Source organism: Strigops habroptila, chromosome 8 (genome assembly GCF_004027225.2).
Source record: "Strigops habroptila isolate Jane chromosome 8, bStrHab1.2.pri, whole genome shotgun sequence".
Classification (NCBI taxonomy): Eukaryota; Metazoa; Chordata; class Aves; order Psittaciformes; family Psittacidae; genus Strigops; species Strigops habroptila.
This window is the reverse complement of record NC_044284.2, coordinates 1,515,585-1,531,651: the sequence shown is the minus strand read 5'-3', so window position 1 is coordinate 1,531,651 and position 16,067 is coordinate 1,515,585. Positions and strand designations below refer to the sequence as shown.

At 41.8% G+C, this 16,067-nt stretch overlaps 1 protein-coding gene across 9 annotated transcripts in view; it reads right to left on the bottom strand.

Moving 5' to 3' along the window:
- Positions 1–2,112: 2,112 nt before the first annotated feature.
- The window catches only part of PLPPR5 (phospholipid phosphatase related 5), a 139,924-nt gene continuing 125,969 nt past the window's right edge, over positions 2,113–16,067 (bottom strand). For all 9 annotated transcript variants that reach the window (XM_030493799.1, XM_030493800.1, XM_030493802.1 and 6 more), the window contains 3 exons: positions 13,161–13,337; positions 11,374–11,493; positions 2,113–2,525 (listed from right to left, as the gene is read on the bottom strand). In XM_030493799.1, coding sequence (XP_030349659.1) covers positions 2,493–2,525; positions 11,374–11,493; positions 13,161–13,337 — 330 coding nt within the window. In that variant the 3' untranslated portion in view covers positions 2,113–2,492. The remainder of the gene's footprint in view (positions 2,526–11,373; positions 11,494–13,160; positions 13,338–16,067) is intronic.

Genomic DNA, 16,067 nt, shown 5'->3' with positions numbered 1-16,067 from the left:
ACTTACCTTTGTTTTGGCAAACTGCTCCTACCAAAACCTTTCTCAGCTCCAGAATAGAAGAGTGAAGGCCCCAGCTCCGGGGCAGTGGAGAGGTAAATTCTTGCCGCTTCTAAACATCAACCAAAGTAGGGTCTGGAGCTTGGCTGGTCCACATCCACATTGGGGAAAGTCCTTCACCAACAGGCTGTGGATGTTTCTGCAGTACAGCTCTTCCTCTCCTGCTTTTCAGCAGAACCACCTCTAAGGGAAGGGAGTGAACTGTGGGGATTCCTGGTTAATTGTGAAAACAGATCACCAAAAGCAGTTGACAAGAACCATTTCATGTACACTACAACCAAAACGATTCTAGAGCAGAGATCTAAAAAAAACCCCCACCCACTACATAGGAATGAAAAATTATTTTATTTAAAAATACATTATACAGCAGAGTGTCTCTTGTTTTGTTTTCTCACTGCTGGTTCACAGAGATTATATGATAAATTGAACCCAAATATTTGACTGGGAAAGATCCTGAGAAAGAGACCAGTTACAAGCTGATGATATACAGTACACTGAAAAAAGAGTCATCTCTTTTAACATAAAAGAATCTCTTGGTAATCTTATAAATCAGATCTAAAAAAATGCAGGTTTACTACCATGCAAAAATGAGTGAAGATTTCATTTAAATCTGCACACGGAGAAATCATTAGTACCTTGGACCCTAAATAGCTAGACTAAGAGGAGGGTAAGTGTGCCTAACGTGGTGCTACAAACTTTGGACCTACTACAATTGTGTAAACACAGTTGATAGTCTAATAAAGGTGGGTTTTCAATCACCTAAATAACATTGTTGTAGCTAAGGGCTCTATTCTAGGACTTTTCTCACCACTGATGTATTTCTTCTCTAATTCTCAGCTCAGCAGAATGACTTTGTGAGATATGCTCTATTGCACTCAAAAGCGACTTGGCCTTGCTCTGTTTGCCAAGCACTATTTAGGTAGTCGTATTTTAGTGAAAGCACAGGTTCAAATAAGAATTCAAACATCAAGTCTTACCTGGATGACTACGTGGGAATGCATTAAAATCCATCATAAAAAAAATCTGTACCTGATTCTACAGCCTTATGTTTCAAACATCTTCCAACAATAAGGAATGCCCAGGAAATCCACTGGCTTATGGAAAATTTAAGGCCTAGAATGTTCAAGAGCCTGCACTGAACATTCCTGTTCTCAATGTGTCTCCAGTGCCAGCATCGTACCAGCTGTTGGAAAACTTTCTGGAAGATGTTGAGAGCATCTTCAGCATCTACAATATTCCCACCCGTCTGCTGCTCCAGTTTTCTAGGACAACTTCACTATGAATAGTCAAGCAGGGCTGTCTTTTGGAGGGTAGGCTCAATTTGCTTGTTCACAACCAGAACAGAGACCTAACAGCATTGCCTGAATTTGAAGAAAAACCAATGGCACAGACTGACAGGATGGTTTTGCAAGAATCTGGCCTTGAAACACAAACAGAGATAGAAAGATTTGTAGAGAGAAAATCTGCCTGTTCTGGGCACTTAGGCTGAAGAAAATGAATGAAACCAGTTTGGTTTTTCCATGACTGCTCCAACGGGAAAACGGAGCACAGGAACTCGTCTGCATGTTTCTCACTAAGCCAGTGACACTCATCCTAAAACCCATTCTCCCAGCATAATATCAGGGTGTACAACAAATAGAAGAAGATGCAGCCTTCCTTGAATCATCTGTTGAAATTATTTCTCCCATCAGCTATGCTGAGCTAAGAATGGAGCCCTTAACCTTTCATGGGCTAGCATTAGTAATAAAATAGATATCAATGATCAAACTTTCTATATTATTTTCATTTCTTTTAACCTAGATACATATATACCACCCAAGACATTCAAGAACTACAAAACAACAATTCAACTACAATTATGTCAGGAAAATATCCAAATAAATAAACTTTTAATTATGATACAATACTTACTACAGTAAAAATTGGCAATTTTTCTTTTTCTCTTCAAAAGCAGAAGCACCAGTCTTACATATAACATACTGTTGGAATGATATCTTACATGGAATACAGCGGAATACAATGTGCAAACAGCATTTTCATACAGAACGTAGTATCTGTCTAGTTTATACACTGAAATCGCCTCAAATGGAAACAAGTTCATGCTGAATTAAAAATGTAGAGTTGAAAAACCAAAGTCAAACCAAAACATGAAGTGCTGCTGGAATAGGTACATTAAAAACAATGAGAAGCCAAAAGAGAATTAGTGCTCAGGTTGTCCCATCCCAAAGTAAACAGTTCATCTTTTTGCTAGGAAGTAAAGTGACGCTCTGAGATTTCAGACCTCTTCAAGATGCCGGTATCGTTTGAATGATGGAGAAATCAAGTCAGAGACAGGACTTCTAAAAACTTCTGGTTTTGGGTAACACCGCAATTATCGTGGGTGGGCTGTGAAAAGAGATGAAGTCCAATGGAGGGAATAGACCTCAGCGTCAACATCATGTAACTTCTGCAAAGGCCGTGATGTGGTTCTACGAGTTAAAGAAGAAACAAAGAGATAAACCCCAGAAACCCCACAGGCAGGCAGCAGTTGCCACTGTAACAATCTTTTCGCCTCTTTAAGGACAGCTTGATGCTTCGAAACTATTGAAGGAGGGTGGAAATCAAACTGGTTCTCACTACATGCTCTCACTCACTCCCACAGCAGTTCTTTGTTAACTGCTGAAAGGCTGGCTAGGGAAGCGTGCTCAACAAAGTCATCAGGTGCAATGGTTCTACAGGATTTTAGTTTTAGATGGCTTTCTTTTTAAAGTAAGTAACGATATGAGTAACAGAGTTGGCAGGACTTCTACCGCTACCTTAGTCATCATTTACAGCAAAATCCCTAGAAATTAAAATGACAGGTTCTGACAGATTATAGTATTCTATTCCAGTATTAATAAAATCATGGCATCCCACACTGGATTGAGTTGGAAAAGACCTTAAAGCTCATCCAGCTCCAACCCCCTGCCACAGGCAGGGACACCTCACACTACAGCAGGTTGCTCCAAGCCCCTGTGTCCAACCTGGCCTTGAACACTGCCAGGGATGGGGCAGCCACAGCTTCTCTGGGCACCCTGTGCCAGCGCCTCAGCACCCTCACAGGGAACAACTTCTGCCTTAGATCTAACCTGAACTTCCCTTGTTTCAGCGGGAATCCATCACCCCTTGTCCTGTTGCATTCAGCCATTGAGGACTCTCATTCTTTTTCAGAATCACTCCAGTGTCCTCTTCCTTCGCAATGTTATTCTCTCCTCTTTCCTTCAACTGGACAATTCTTATGAACACAAAGATGTGTATCAGAATGTGTAATACACTACGTGTGCCTACACAGTAAAGCTGCAGCAGCCTGTGCTATTTGCCATGCTCTAACCTAAGCAAGTGCCTCTGCAAACATTTGGTAGGTGAAGACTCAACTGTCCAGTGACACGCAGGATCCAAAGGAACTGGACATTCCCTTTAGGCGTACGGTGACCTTGACTGCCACCATCTTTGATAAAACATGCAATGTGTGAAATTGATAAAGGGAATCTTGATGTTAAGCCATGTGTTTGTTTCCCAGCATAAAAACGCACAGAGGGAAATAATACCATGCAAAGCACTGATTTCTGTCATCACCTCCGCTCCTGGAGCAGTCCAAAGTCAGAAAAGAGAAGGTGTAAGCTGAAGAGGAGGGGGGATGTAGATAACCCAGAGGGAGTGGGAAAGATCTCCCTTTTTTTGCTTAAGGGCAGTTGTTCAAAGTCCTTCAGAAAATCCCTTATCACACCCCACAGAAAATGTTGGAGAGAAACAGCAGCCACCACACAGGTTTCTATTTCTCAGTTCTTCTTTAAACTGTCTGGGTATTTTATGTCATCTCCTAAGAGAACACCACTAAATAGCAAACATCTATGTACATTCTTCTCCAAGAGATAATTAATCTATGTTAAATGAATCCTAATAATTAAACCACAGCTAGCAGACTTGTCAAAAAGCATCAGAAAAAAGACTTTCTGTTCAAATGGTTGCAGTGGTAACAAATGTCATTGTTTCCAGGTTTTGATTCTGCAGAAAGCAAAATTAGAACTCCTAATTAGAAAACAAACCATTCACATTTCAAAGCATTTTAGTTGGCTGGCCATCTCCTGCTTTCAGTACAGGAACGACGACACACTGGGTCAACCTCAGTGACTCTGGAGATCCTCTGAGGCTATAAGGACATTTTCTTCACAGTATTTACTTTATTTTTCTCCTTATTTAGAGCCGAAAATTATCCTGTCAGCTTAAACTAGCATCAGTCTAAAACAGATGAGCTAAAACTCACTGTGCTGATAAGTAAAATGGTTTAAAAATGAGGAATTGGAGGAATAAAAAGTCCTCCTTATTTATTCTAATCAATTCTTGCATGTCCTGCTGCATGTTCTTTAAGCAACACACATTTGCCTGTGATCCAGAGAACCAAATGCTCCTTCATGTGGCATTAATGCAGGACTGGATAACTATTACTTGGCAAAGGAGAATGTGGTTCATACTCCTGCCAGCTATACTTCCAAAATAAGCAGGACACCATTCTTGGAAGGACATGCAGAGCATGGGCTATAACACCACAATAAACCTTAATAAACCCTCAGGAAGAACTGCTTAAACTGCCGCTCATAGAGCTATTAATTTGGACCCTCGTGAAGACTTGTCAATTCATTTCCAATGGACTCAGCAGGGTGATGCATAAGTAGGTCAAAATGAATCACTTGCTAATGGCAAGAATCACTGTTACAGAGTCATGCAACTGTCTGAAAATGAAGCTTTTTTGCAGATGTTATCTCCAGCAAAACTACAACTAAGCTTTGCTGAGACTCTTTACAGGCAAAACCCGGAACAAACAGCATCCCCCTTGCATAACAACTGCATTTCACCTCTCTTACTATGCTCTTTTACTTCTGCTTAGATTTACTGTGGCAAAGTTCAGTGTGAGACAGTAACCAGCGTCAGCAAACAGATTCACACAGATGCAGGAGACAAGCAACAAACCCCATGCACAAGACCTCAGCTGCTCCAACTCCATGGAAAATGATTCTTCCTACAGTATTCAAAAGACTTGGGATGTGCTGAGGATCTGCTCAATGGCAGCAGTTTCCAGGCACGCCAGCTTTTATAATGAATACTATAAGAAATAATATAACAAATGGACAGGATCAGTTTGGAGTCAGCACCATGTGAACAAAACATGCTTCACAGCCATGCTCTCACACCACCACCATTAAAAATGAAAGCTAAAGGCTAAGCCTTCAGTGCGGGTTTCTGGGGGGTAATGAACCAGACCTGTATATCTTCTGGTAAGATTTTAAATGCTAATTTATCATAGGACAATAATCATGTTATACAATTCTCTGTGTTGGTAAAGTCTATTTTATGCTTTTAGTGGACAAATCACATTTTTAGAGAAAAAAATGAGTTCAAGTGAAATTCCCCATTTAAAATATGGCAGACCTGCACAGAATGCTGCCCAACACTGCATCTGCCTCTGCTTCCATTCCACACACACACTCATACGTTTATTGCCTTATATGAAGATGTTCAAAATGGTCCATTCCTGATATCCAGGAGAAGAACCTAAGGATGCGTGCTTTGAGGGAATTTCGTTGCAAAGGATCTTCTTGACTGTTACTAATGCCTTGATTCTGTAACACCTACAACATGTATATTTGAGGATGTCACACAGAATATATTGTTCCATTTTCTATGTTTAAGTATCATTTAATTTGAACATTAGATGTAGTGAGCACATCTAATGTTTGCATTAAAACAGAAGTAACTCTTGTACAATCCCACAGAAGCAGATTTAAGCAGAAGGGTAGGACATGAACGCGAATTCAAATGCTTGACATCAAAACAAAATTGCTTATGGTCTTTTCTGAGCTGCCTCTCCTGGGTATGTGTTTCTGTGTGCGAAACAATGCCATATTGTATCTCCTTTAACAGACTTATTCTCAAGAGAGAACCATTATGACAACAGAAAACCTGCCTATAAGCTAATGTAAGCACATGGACTCTAGTCAAGCCTACCTGAGGATACACATACATGTACTATACCACTGCATGGATACCTATGTACACTTCTGGCGATCAAGCACCACAGTATTTAGATGCTTCTCAACTATTTTGAAGCAACAGAAATAGGCACAACCCTTCCTCCCCCCATTTGCCTACAGCATGATGAGCTAAAACATCTTTGTGTTTTGCTTTTAGGCTGTGAGCTCAGTGAGAGCCCCAGGGACCAGACCGGACTAAAGAGGTCACACTGTGTGTACACACGTGCACATACCAATGAAAGACTTAGTACCAAACTGCTCAAGACCAAGGAAAATGCAGGCAACACTGAGAACTAAAGTTAAAAATACCCTTTTCTGACACTGTGATGAAATTGTTCTATGTTTTGTGAATAATCAAGATGGAGTAACTAGAAAAAACATTATACCTCAAAAACAGAAGGGTAAAGCTTCACCAGTCATAGAATGTTACCAGAATCCATGGCAATATCTATACTTCCTATTCTTCAAATGTTTTAGCACCACCATTGTCTTTGGCACATGCACAATAAAACAAGAATTATAGTGTCACACTCAGCAAGACTTTGGAGACAACCCTGAGAGTCACTAGCAATTGCTATGATAGGCAGTAAGAATGTCACATATTGTGTGAGGAATTCCAAATGCTTATCACCATTATAACTTAGAAATGGTTGAGAGAGACAGGGAGGGAGACACAGAGAGAGCACCTCAACTGTCTTCTGCTTCTAGTTCATAGTGATGCTGGAGTCAGTGCTACAGGTGCAGTTTAAGACACCTCATTGTAACAAGGAACAGTGACTGGGTTTGGGAATGTGGTTTAGGCATTGCTGGCAGAAGTAGCACTTAGAAGGAATGCCAAGCAGAGACTTTGGGGATAAATGCAGCTTAGCTGTCAAACAGAGCACTGCAAAGAACCTACTGTGCAAATAAGTAATATTGAGCAGCTACAGAAAGCACTGATGGTCAGACACAGTAATGTCTCACCACCCTGAAGCAGATGAACCACAGTGCCTCTCCTAACCCAACACTTCTTTCTAAAAGCTCTCACCTCAGTATTTTATCTACTGCCCCAATTGGTCCTAAAACGCTCCATGTTTCCTTTGTATCTGATTTTTTCAAAGCTAGAGTATTTAAAAACAAAAAACCCCGAAGACAAGAGTCAGCAGCTACAAGAAGATGTGGGTGAGCCCTCTGTAAGCCCTGGCCAATTTCAAGTGACTTTAGCATGAAATAATGTCAGTCTGCCCTGAAATAAAACCCAGAAAAAATAGGTTATGACTGCACTGGATGAAGCTGAGGTATCACTCAGAATATCCCTATTTCCCAGTAACTCTTGCAAAAGAACAGGAGTCTCTAACCTTGACTGAGGTAGCAAGAGCTCCTCCGTTCCTTAGGACAGTGCCAGCTAACTGAAACACAAGTTGACTTGTAAGAGATTAAGAAGGTCAGAGACAGAGGAGAAAAAGGAGCAGATGGGTGAGTGATGAGGCTTCTTGGCTTTCATTCTTTTCATTAATTCTGAATAAGTCTGCAATGCTGAGCCAGCTCTGGCAAGGATTCTTCAAGGAGACATTCTGCAACTATGGCTTGAGTGCATGAGAAGCGGGTACCCGTGCAGAACAGCTTCATCATCTGCGTGCACCACAATTAAACACAAGTGTCTTGCAAACAGTGATCTACCCATGTCATTAACCACCAGCAGCTCAATTCAGAATATTACAAGTACACTTATTCCTATTTCAGTGCACTTCAAATGTAGTTCTTGACCTCCAGCAGAACTCAGACAGTGGCAGCACGGTCAGCATGACATGCATGCCAAGAACATTCATTCTCCAGCAGGAAAAACCACTGGAATAGCAAGTATCAGATCTGGCAACATAACAATAAGGTGCTTCCAGGTCTGTGTGATGCACCATGTGCTTATATTCATTTACAGGTGAATTTATAATGCAATGGCAATGAGTGAGGTCCCATCTGGTAGGAACATCTAATGAAGTTATTCTTTAAGACAGCATCCTTGACTTGCTTGCTCCCAGATGCCCATATGGTTATTAAATACCACTAAGGGTTGCATTGCCTCATGCTAGCACTGCCTTTGCACATGATAACTTCTGTCAGTCAGGATCTGTGCTACTCTTAGTAGCTAATTTCTGACAGAAAGCTGTCTTTGATACGGGCACAGGAACTTGCAGGCTGAGAATAAGGAAAAACAGAGTTTCAACAAGCCAAATGTAAATGTATGTGCACTCAGAATACGGAACTGGAACAGCTCTAACTGAAATGTAGTGAAAAGTAACTTGCACATGGCTAAAGTAGGCAAAGGCAAGTAGCATATGAATTATTTAGCACCCTTCTCTTTCCAGAGGAGAAAAAAGGATGTAAAAAAAGAAGGAAGCTAAAAAAGCAAAGTCTAAGTTAATAACTCTTGTAGTGATGGTAGTTAATGGAGATGTCTCCATTTAGGCCTTAGTTCTACATAAGTATTATTCTTAGTCCCTTTTATTTAACAGAGCCTGGCTTCCACCTAAAACTTTAGAAGCAGCATTGGGGGAAAAGGAAAAAATCCACAAAGCCTCAACATCCAAAGCACTCACATCAAGTAACCTTTTCATCACTTATTTGCTGATTTCTGAGTGGAAACAGTAGGAAGCATTTTCCAACAACCAGCAAAGTCTCCACGTTATCAACCTCCCATCTCACCCTCTCTATCTGGAAAGGAGAAAGGCTTTGCAACATGGAAAAAAGATGAACCCCTACACTGAGATCTCACCAAGCATAACACCCTGAGGACAGCCCCCAGTTTAATTCTGTAGACAAAAGTTCCACAGCAGCGAACAGCTACCCTCTACTGCCATAGGAAGAGGGGTTTGGAAGTAAAGAAACTCATTCACATAATGGAGTCCCTGGGCAGTTCACAAATCATAGAATCATAGAATGGGTTGGGTTGGAAAGGACCTTAAAGGTCATCCAGTTGAACCCCCTGCCACGGGCAGGGACACCTTCCACTAGAGCAGGTTGCTCCAAGCCCCTGTGTCCAACCTGGCCTTGAACACTGCCAGGGATGGGGCAGCCACAGCTTCTCTGGGCACCCTGTGCCAGCGCCTCAGCAGCCTCACAGGGAAGAGCTTCTGCCTAAGATCTAACCTGAACTGCCCCTGGTTCAGTTTGAACCCATCACCCCTTGTCCTGTCGCTCCAGTCCCTGATGAAGAGCCCCTGTCCAGCATCCTTGTAGCCCCCTTCAGGCACTGGAAGCTGCTCTGAGGTCTCCACGCAGCTTCTCTTCTCCAGGCTGAACAGACATCACCCTCAAACAGAGCAAGCATTATTCCTGCCACCACCTTCCCACACTCTTGCATAGCTTTTCTCACAACACCTCAATCTTGCCTAGGCCAAGGCTCAGGAAAAGATCTTGCTCATCATGAGCGAAAGCGCATCAAATTAGGTAGAAATACTAAGTTAACGTGAGGTCTGTATCCCAACCCCCCCCAAAATACAATTAAACAACAAGAGAATGTACATCTATTACCTGTGCTGGCTTTTGAGCCTCAGAAACGGCTGCTATTGCAGGAGAGCCTAGCACGTAAATAAGACATGCTCTTCTTAATGCAGTATGTCCTAGGCCAACTTACAGCTTGTTTTGTTTTGACATTTTACAGAAAGCTTACTGAATGGGTGATTTTGAAGATACACATTCATCTTCTAAATGCTTGTTCAAGCAAACGAGACTCTGACCTCCTTATGACAAGATATCAGCAGAAGGAGCTTAGACACATCTGGTTCAAAAAGCACGTTAGATCATTCTGAAAAGAAACCTTCTTTCCCTCAAGGAAAGGAAAAAGAAACCCAGAGCTGGCAGCACTGCTTACTAAAGGACAACTTCCACCACTTCCAAGTGACTAAGACAGAATGGAAATGGTTAAAAGCATTTCTTATTATGTTTAATATGAATAAAATATTAGGAGTAATCTGGATTGAAAAGAATGCCATAGAGAAACATACTTTTGGTGCCCAACCCAGTGTAGAATTGTTTATTATCTTCAAACATGGGCATAACAGAAGAGATTATAAAAAATAACGACAGATTAAATCATTAGAAAAAGGAGAATTGCTTTCAAACTTTGCATTAGTAGCTCAAACATTCCTCTAGTAAAAATGCCTACAATGTTTTATTTGGTTGTGCTATTTCATGTTGGTTCATGAAATTGTTCAGACAATTTTACCTAGCACTTGCATAGTACAACATCATAGAATCATAGAATGGTTTGGGTTGGAAAGGACCTTAAAATCATCCAGTTCCACCCCCTGCCATGGGCAGGGACACCTCACACTAGACCATGTCACCCAAGGCTCTGTCAGCCTGGCCTTGAACACTGCCAGGGATGGAGCATTTACCACTTACTTGGGCACCCTGTGCCAGCGCCTCACCACCCTCACAGGGAAGAGCTTCTTCCTTATATCTAACCTGACCTTACCCTGTTTCAGTTTGAACCCATCACCCCTTGTCCTATCACTATCATCTTCAAAAAACATACACTTTTATTACAGGAAACCAGATTTTTAACACATCGCAATACTTACTCATGCAAAAAGTCTTGGCATACCCAGGAGGCTACCCTAATACATCCTAGCCCAAAATCCCATTTGCCTTGGCAGGAGACCATGGCTTCTGTGCCATCACTGTATGCCCCATGTTACTCTCTATTATTATCACACTCTATTATTATTCACTACATCATTTGCCCTGCTAGAGCAGATGTCAGATCCCCACATCGCAAAGTGGGTACCCTGTCCTGGGGCCAGCATGTGACTGATGAGAAAAGCCTCACAGCTGATCCAGAAGGGAGTGCACCACATGCTCTACACCAGCCTGAGGACATATCCTGAAGAAATAGGATAAACACCACTCATACTTGAATTGCACAACCCCTTGGGCTCAGGGCTTCAATTTTCCTTCCAAGCCTTTCAAGCTCTGTGGACCCTCAGACAAAGCGTTAATCAAACTTACTTGAGGAACACAAGGAAATAGGGCCTCAGATCTACTAAGCCTGACTCCACAGACTTAGCAGTGGCTACAGCAGCAAACTGGACTGATATGTAGTGATTGTTCTTGGAGGTGACATGAAAAGTCCCCCAAGATGTGCCTTTGAATTAATTTTTCCCTTCTTTCTCCCTCACTGCCATGGCTCCTTACTTGAACTCTGATTAACTCTCTTGCCAAGATAGTTTGGGGTCATCCTTCCAGGAAAGCTACATTTTATTTCACTGTTTTTAAATAAGTCAGACATTACCTTTTCTAAAGGGCTTTCTACTCGGGGTATGCTGATCATGGGCATCTGGGCCAGATTATCCATATGAGAATGTTCATGTTCTGGCTGACGTCCTCTGAAGTTATTTACCACACAAACAACCTAGAAGGGATTAGAAGATAAATAGAATAGCAAGGAACAACTCATTTCTTGGAGCTTTGATCCTGACACCCGTAACTAGGCAGAACTGACACCAGCTTTCATCACATCTTACAGCAGAAACACAGAAATGGGAAGTTCATGGTTTACAGAAAATCCTTCATTAATATTTCAAGACAAAAGATTTCCAACCAATTCATTGTTATGTGCATCATCTGAGAACCAAAAAACCCTCTTATCTAAAAGCAAATCCATTACCAAAGCTGAATATTAGAATAGCAATTATGAGCAATATCATGAATAGATGGCCAGAGCCTGTGCAGCAGAATATGACAATGACCTTAAATTCCTATGAAGGGCCAAGTACCATCTAAGTTTTGACCAGCAAAGACCTTCTCAAATGGAGAGTGAGAAAAGGAGAATAAGAAGACAAAGACCATCTCCAAGTTTGAGCTAAGTTGTAAACCTCCTTAGGGCAGCAGTGCCTCTCACACAGGGATATCGGAATGTGATCTAGACCAGTTTGTTAGTGTTTCTATTAATTCAGACACTCATCTAAGCAGCAATGTTTGCACATTCGGTTTTCCTCCGAACTCAACTAAATTGGATGCTACTCAAAGGAGTTGATGCAATATACAGCAGAGACTGTAAGAAAATACACTGGGACAGATTTCTAGTTTCTTTTCTGACTTCAGGGGCACAAACAGAACGGAAAATCTTAAAAATGGACAACCAAATACAACTCCTGGATACGTTCTACAGAAGGGAACGTTTGGAAGTGCAAGCAGATCTATTTTAAAGGATACCTAAAGCTGCCCTCACATTTATTAGAGGAGCTAAGCTAACACCCACCTCAGCCGTCCTGGTGAGAGTTCTCAGCCAAGCCAAGTCTTCAGATCCAAGATCTTTTGATCAAGACCTTGAGATCCCAGAATCAAGCTCAAAGGTGTTTTCATGGGGAAAAAATTCAAAGGTATATTTATGACTGTTCCAAGCTGCCAGGCAGACAAACCTGCAGGCAGGGAACAGCAGTGACTATTCTATGCAATAGCCTTGCAGTGAAGTTATCGGTGAAGATCATTAATAGATTAGCAGCAGCTTTCTGACACAGATCCTAGTCATTGGGAACTGTGACTAACAATCTGCTTTTGGAACACGGTTCCAGAACAGGAAAAGGCTAAACAAGGATTTTTCTGATGCAAAATGACATAAAAGGTCAATGTAAACCTGAATTAGTATGAAAGAAATTCAATAGGGTTACTTTAAAGCCAGAAAAGAAATGCTTATCTTATTCCTAGAATTGCCTATCTTATATCCAGTGTAGATACCTTCACTGATCTCTTATTCTCTGATCAGTGTAGGTATCACTATACTGAAATTAATACTTCATACATGAAATCATAACTAGATGTTCTTCTGGAGGATCTGCAGTTGCTTAAAGTGGGGCTTGAAGGAAATGCTACAATCTGGTTTGTAAGGAAGTAAAAAAAAAAGATCATTTGATCAGTCCTTTCTTCACATTTCTGAGTCTGTGCAAATATAACGGAGGGAACTGGTAAGTCATTAAAAACGAAAATCAGAAAACCCTCTTCTGCCAAGGCCCCCAGTTTTAAGATACAAAGCTACACACTGATTGTTTTCACACAGAAGTGACACAGATACACACTTACCAAAAATACTGCTATAGATATTCCGATAACAAATCCTGCTATTACATCTGACCAGTGATTTCGATACTCTGCTACTCTGTTGATTCCAGTAAGGAAAGCCATGCACATCAAGCCCAAACACAGAACAGGTTTTGCAAGCCTTGTTCCTCTGGCTTTTACTGTGTTCGTGATATACATCTGAAAATTAGAAAGGAAGACATTATAAAGCCTGATCAACATCTCCCACTAACTGGTGAATAAAAGCTTCATATTTTGTTTGGATACACTATTTATCTCTTTATTTGATAAAGAAACAAGAAATCGAGTGCTAACATCATCGCACCCTTTTCCAAGGGATACAGAACAAGAATTAGACCATACAGCAAAATTACATTTCATGTGAACCTGAAAAGCCCCGAAAAGAACAGGTAAATGAGTCAATCCTAACCTATTACTCCCAATCTTTGTATTTATTTATGCAGAGAGGGAAAGAGACTGATTTTTCACTGCACGGTGTTGACAATAATTGCAAACTATCCTTACCCTGAAAGGGGCTACATCAAGGCCTTGTTATTATTAGGAAATGCCTTTCTTCCTCATACACAACTTCTCCAAGTGATTAACTAGAGATTTGTCAAAGAGCAGAAAATGGAGCTAAATGCCAGCATCTGCTTTTATAAATAACATGTAATAGCTTCAAGCAGTGCTGAACCAATACAGCCCTGCGCTTCACAGATGGTGACTGAGGATGTTTAGTACCAATCCCTCCCGGCACACAACTCAATCTAAAGGCAGAAACTTTTATGCGTCAAACTCTGAGAAATCAATGTGCCCTGCCTGCACTCCAACTCTCCCTGTGCCATACTACTGAATTAAAAGCACTGCCTGATGACAGAGCAGCTCTTCTGCCCTAAGGGTGCATTAGTTACTACTAGCCAGCACTTTCCAAGCTCTGATGGGCCAATGGAGGAAATCATAGAATCCCAGCCTGGTTTGGGTTGGAAAGGACCTTAAGGCTCATCCAGTTCTAACCCCCTGCCACGGGCAGGGACACCTCACACTAGCCATGTCGCCCAAGGCTCTGTCCAACCCGGCCTTGAACACTGCCAGGGATGGGGCAGCCACAGCTTCTCTGGGCACCCTGTGCCAGTGCCTCAGCACTCTCACAGGAAAGAACTTCTGCCTTAGATCTAACCTGAACTTCCCCTGGTTCAGTTTGAACCCATCACCCCGTGTCCTGTCGCTCCAGTCCCTGATGAAGAGTCCCTCTCCAGCATCCTTGTAGCCCCCTTCAGACACCGGAAGCTGCTCTGAGGTCTCCACGCAGCTTCTCTTCTCCAGGCTGAACATGAATGAAACCCAAATGTTTAATTTCCATTTTCTTCAGTCTTGGCATTAAGACGGCTTGAAAGTTGCCCCCTTTGATGAATTATACTTCAACTAACAAGGTTTTGAGGAAAAAAAGATGTTTCTGCAATTAGACCCCTGAAATGCCTAAAACCTTCACAGAGTTGAAGTTTTTAGATTGAAGAATGTAAATATTTTCTATGGAGTTTCACCAGATACTCCCAAGCGTGGAATGCCATGCCTTTTAACTGCAAAGGGAAACAGATACAGATGAATCTGCAATGAAGAACCAGCACCTTCTGGGCCAACGAACAGGCAATGCTTTCTTTTTCTGTACTGTCTGACACATAGCTGAATTTCCTGGGTAATCAGTTATGAAGTGCTGCAATAATCCAGTCAAGAAGCAGTTTGGAAAGTATGGTTACAGTTATGATAAACTAAGTGAAGGAGGTAGGAGGTTGTCTGAAAGGAGCAACATCTGACAGCAATTTTTATTCAAAAGATCCATGGTTTAGAGGACAAATCAACACCTAAGCTTAAACTCACAGTTTAAGCTTAGAATCACCCACTACTGCAATACAAACATCTTCAGTACACCTTACGTGATGATCAGCAAACTAGCAGCAAGCTTTCAACTACTGCAGACAGAGTGAAGCTGGGGCTGGGGGGTGAGTTTTGGGGTGCATCTCCAAGCCACATCTCCTCTGTTCTTCCTAGAGCATTTCAGAAACAGTGTTTCTCCATTCATTGACTATCCTTTTATCTTAGCTCCTCATATTTTCTCAGGCTCTCCTCAGTAAGTTACTCTTACCACGTGGAATGCTGGTAAGACAACTGCAACTGGTTTTCTACAAGGTACAGATAGAGCAGTGCACACTGAGTTACTCAGCAACCCTCTATTTTAGTGAGTCTCGTTGTATCCCTGGATACTACCACCATTATTCACGCTCACACGACCTCCTAGAACATCTGGTGCTAGGGAAAATAGTCTAATGTCCAGAACATACAGCAAGATCACCCAATCTCAAATCCAGTTTGGGTGAAGCTGACACTTGTTTGAGTGACCTCAGTGATATATTTCAGTTGTCTATAACACCTGCTCATCACCCAAGAAGATGATCTCAGTTTTTCTGAAGTCAGACCATGTGTGTGAAGCACTGATTCTGCAGTAATCCAGCCAAATTGCAGCAGTCCTCATTCAAACCTAACCTGGAAAGTGCTCTGCAGAAAATCCTTAGAATCTTTTTACCATCAAGCATGTCTCTCAAATGCCTACTCAAAGCACTGGGTGAGCAGAAACAACAGCAGACTTATGCTGTGCCTCATATGAGTAGTAAAGACCTCCATTTGCTGAGTCTCTTCCTATATGTGCAGTCAAGATTGTCATGCCCAGCCCACTATTCAAAATAACCTGAGAGTTCTGCCAGCATAAATAACATTTCTTTTATAGAAACACAGGCTGCTTTGGGTTGGAAAGGGCCTTAAGATCATCCAGTTCCAGCCTCCTGCCATGGGCAGGGACACCTCACACTAGCCATGTCGCCCCAAGGCTCTGTCCAACGTGGCCTTGAACACTGCCAG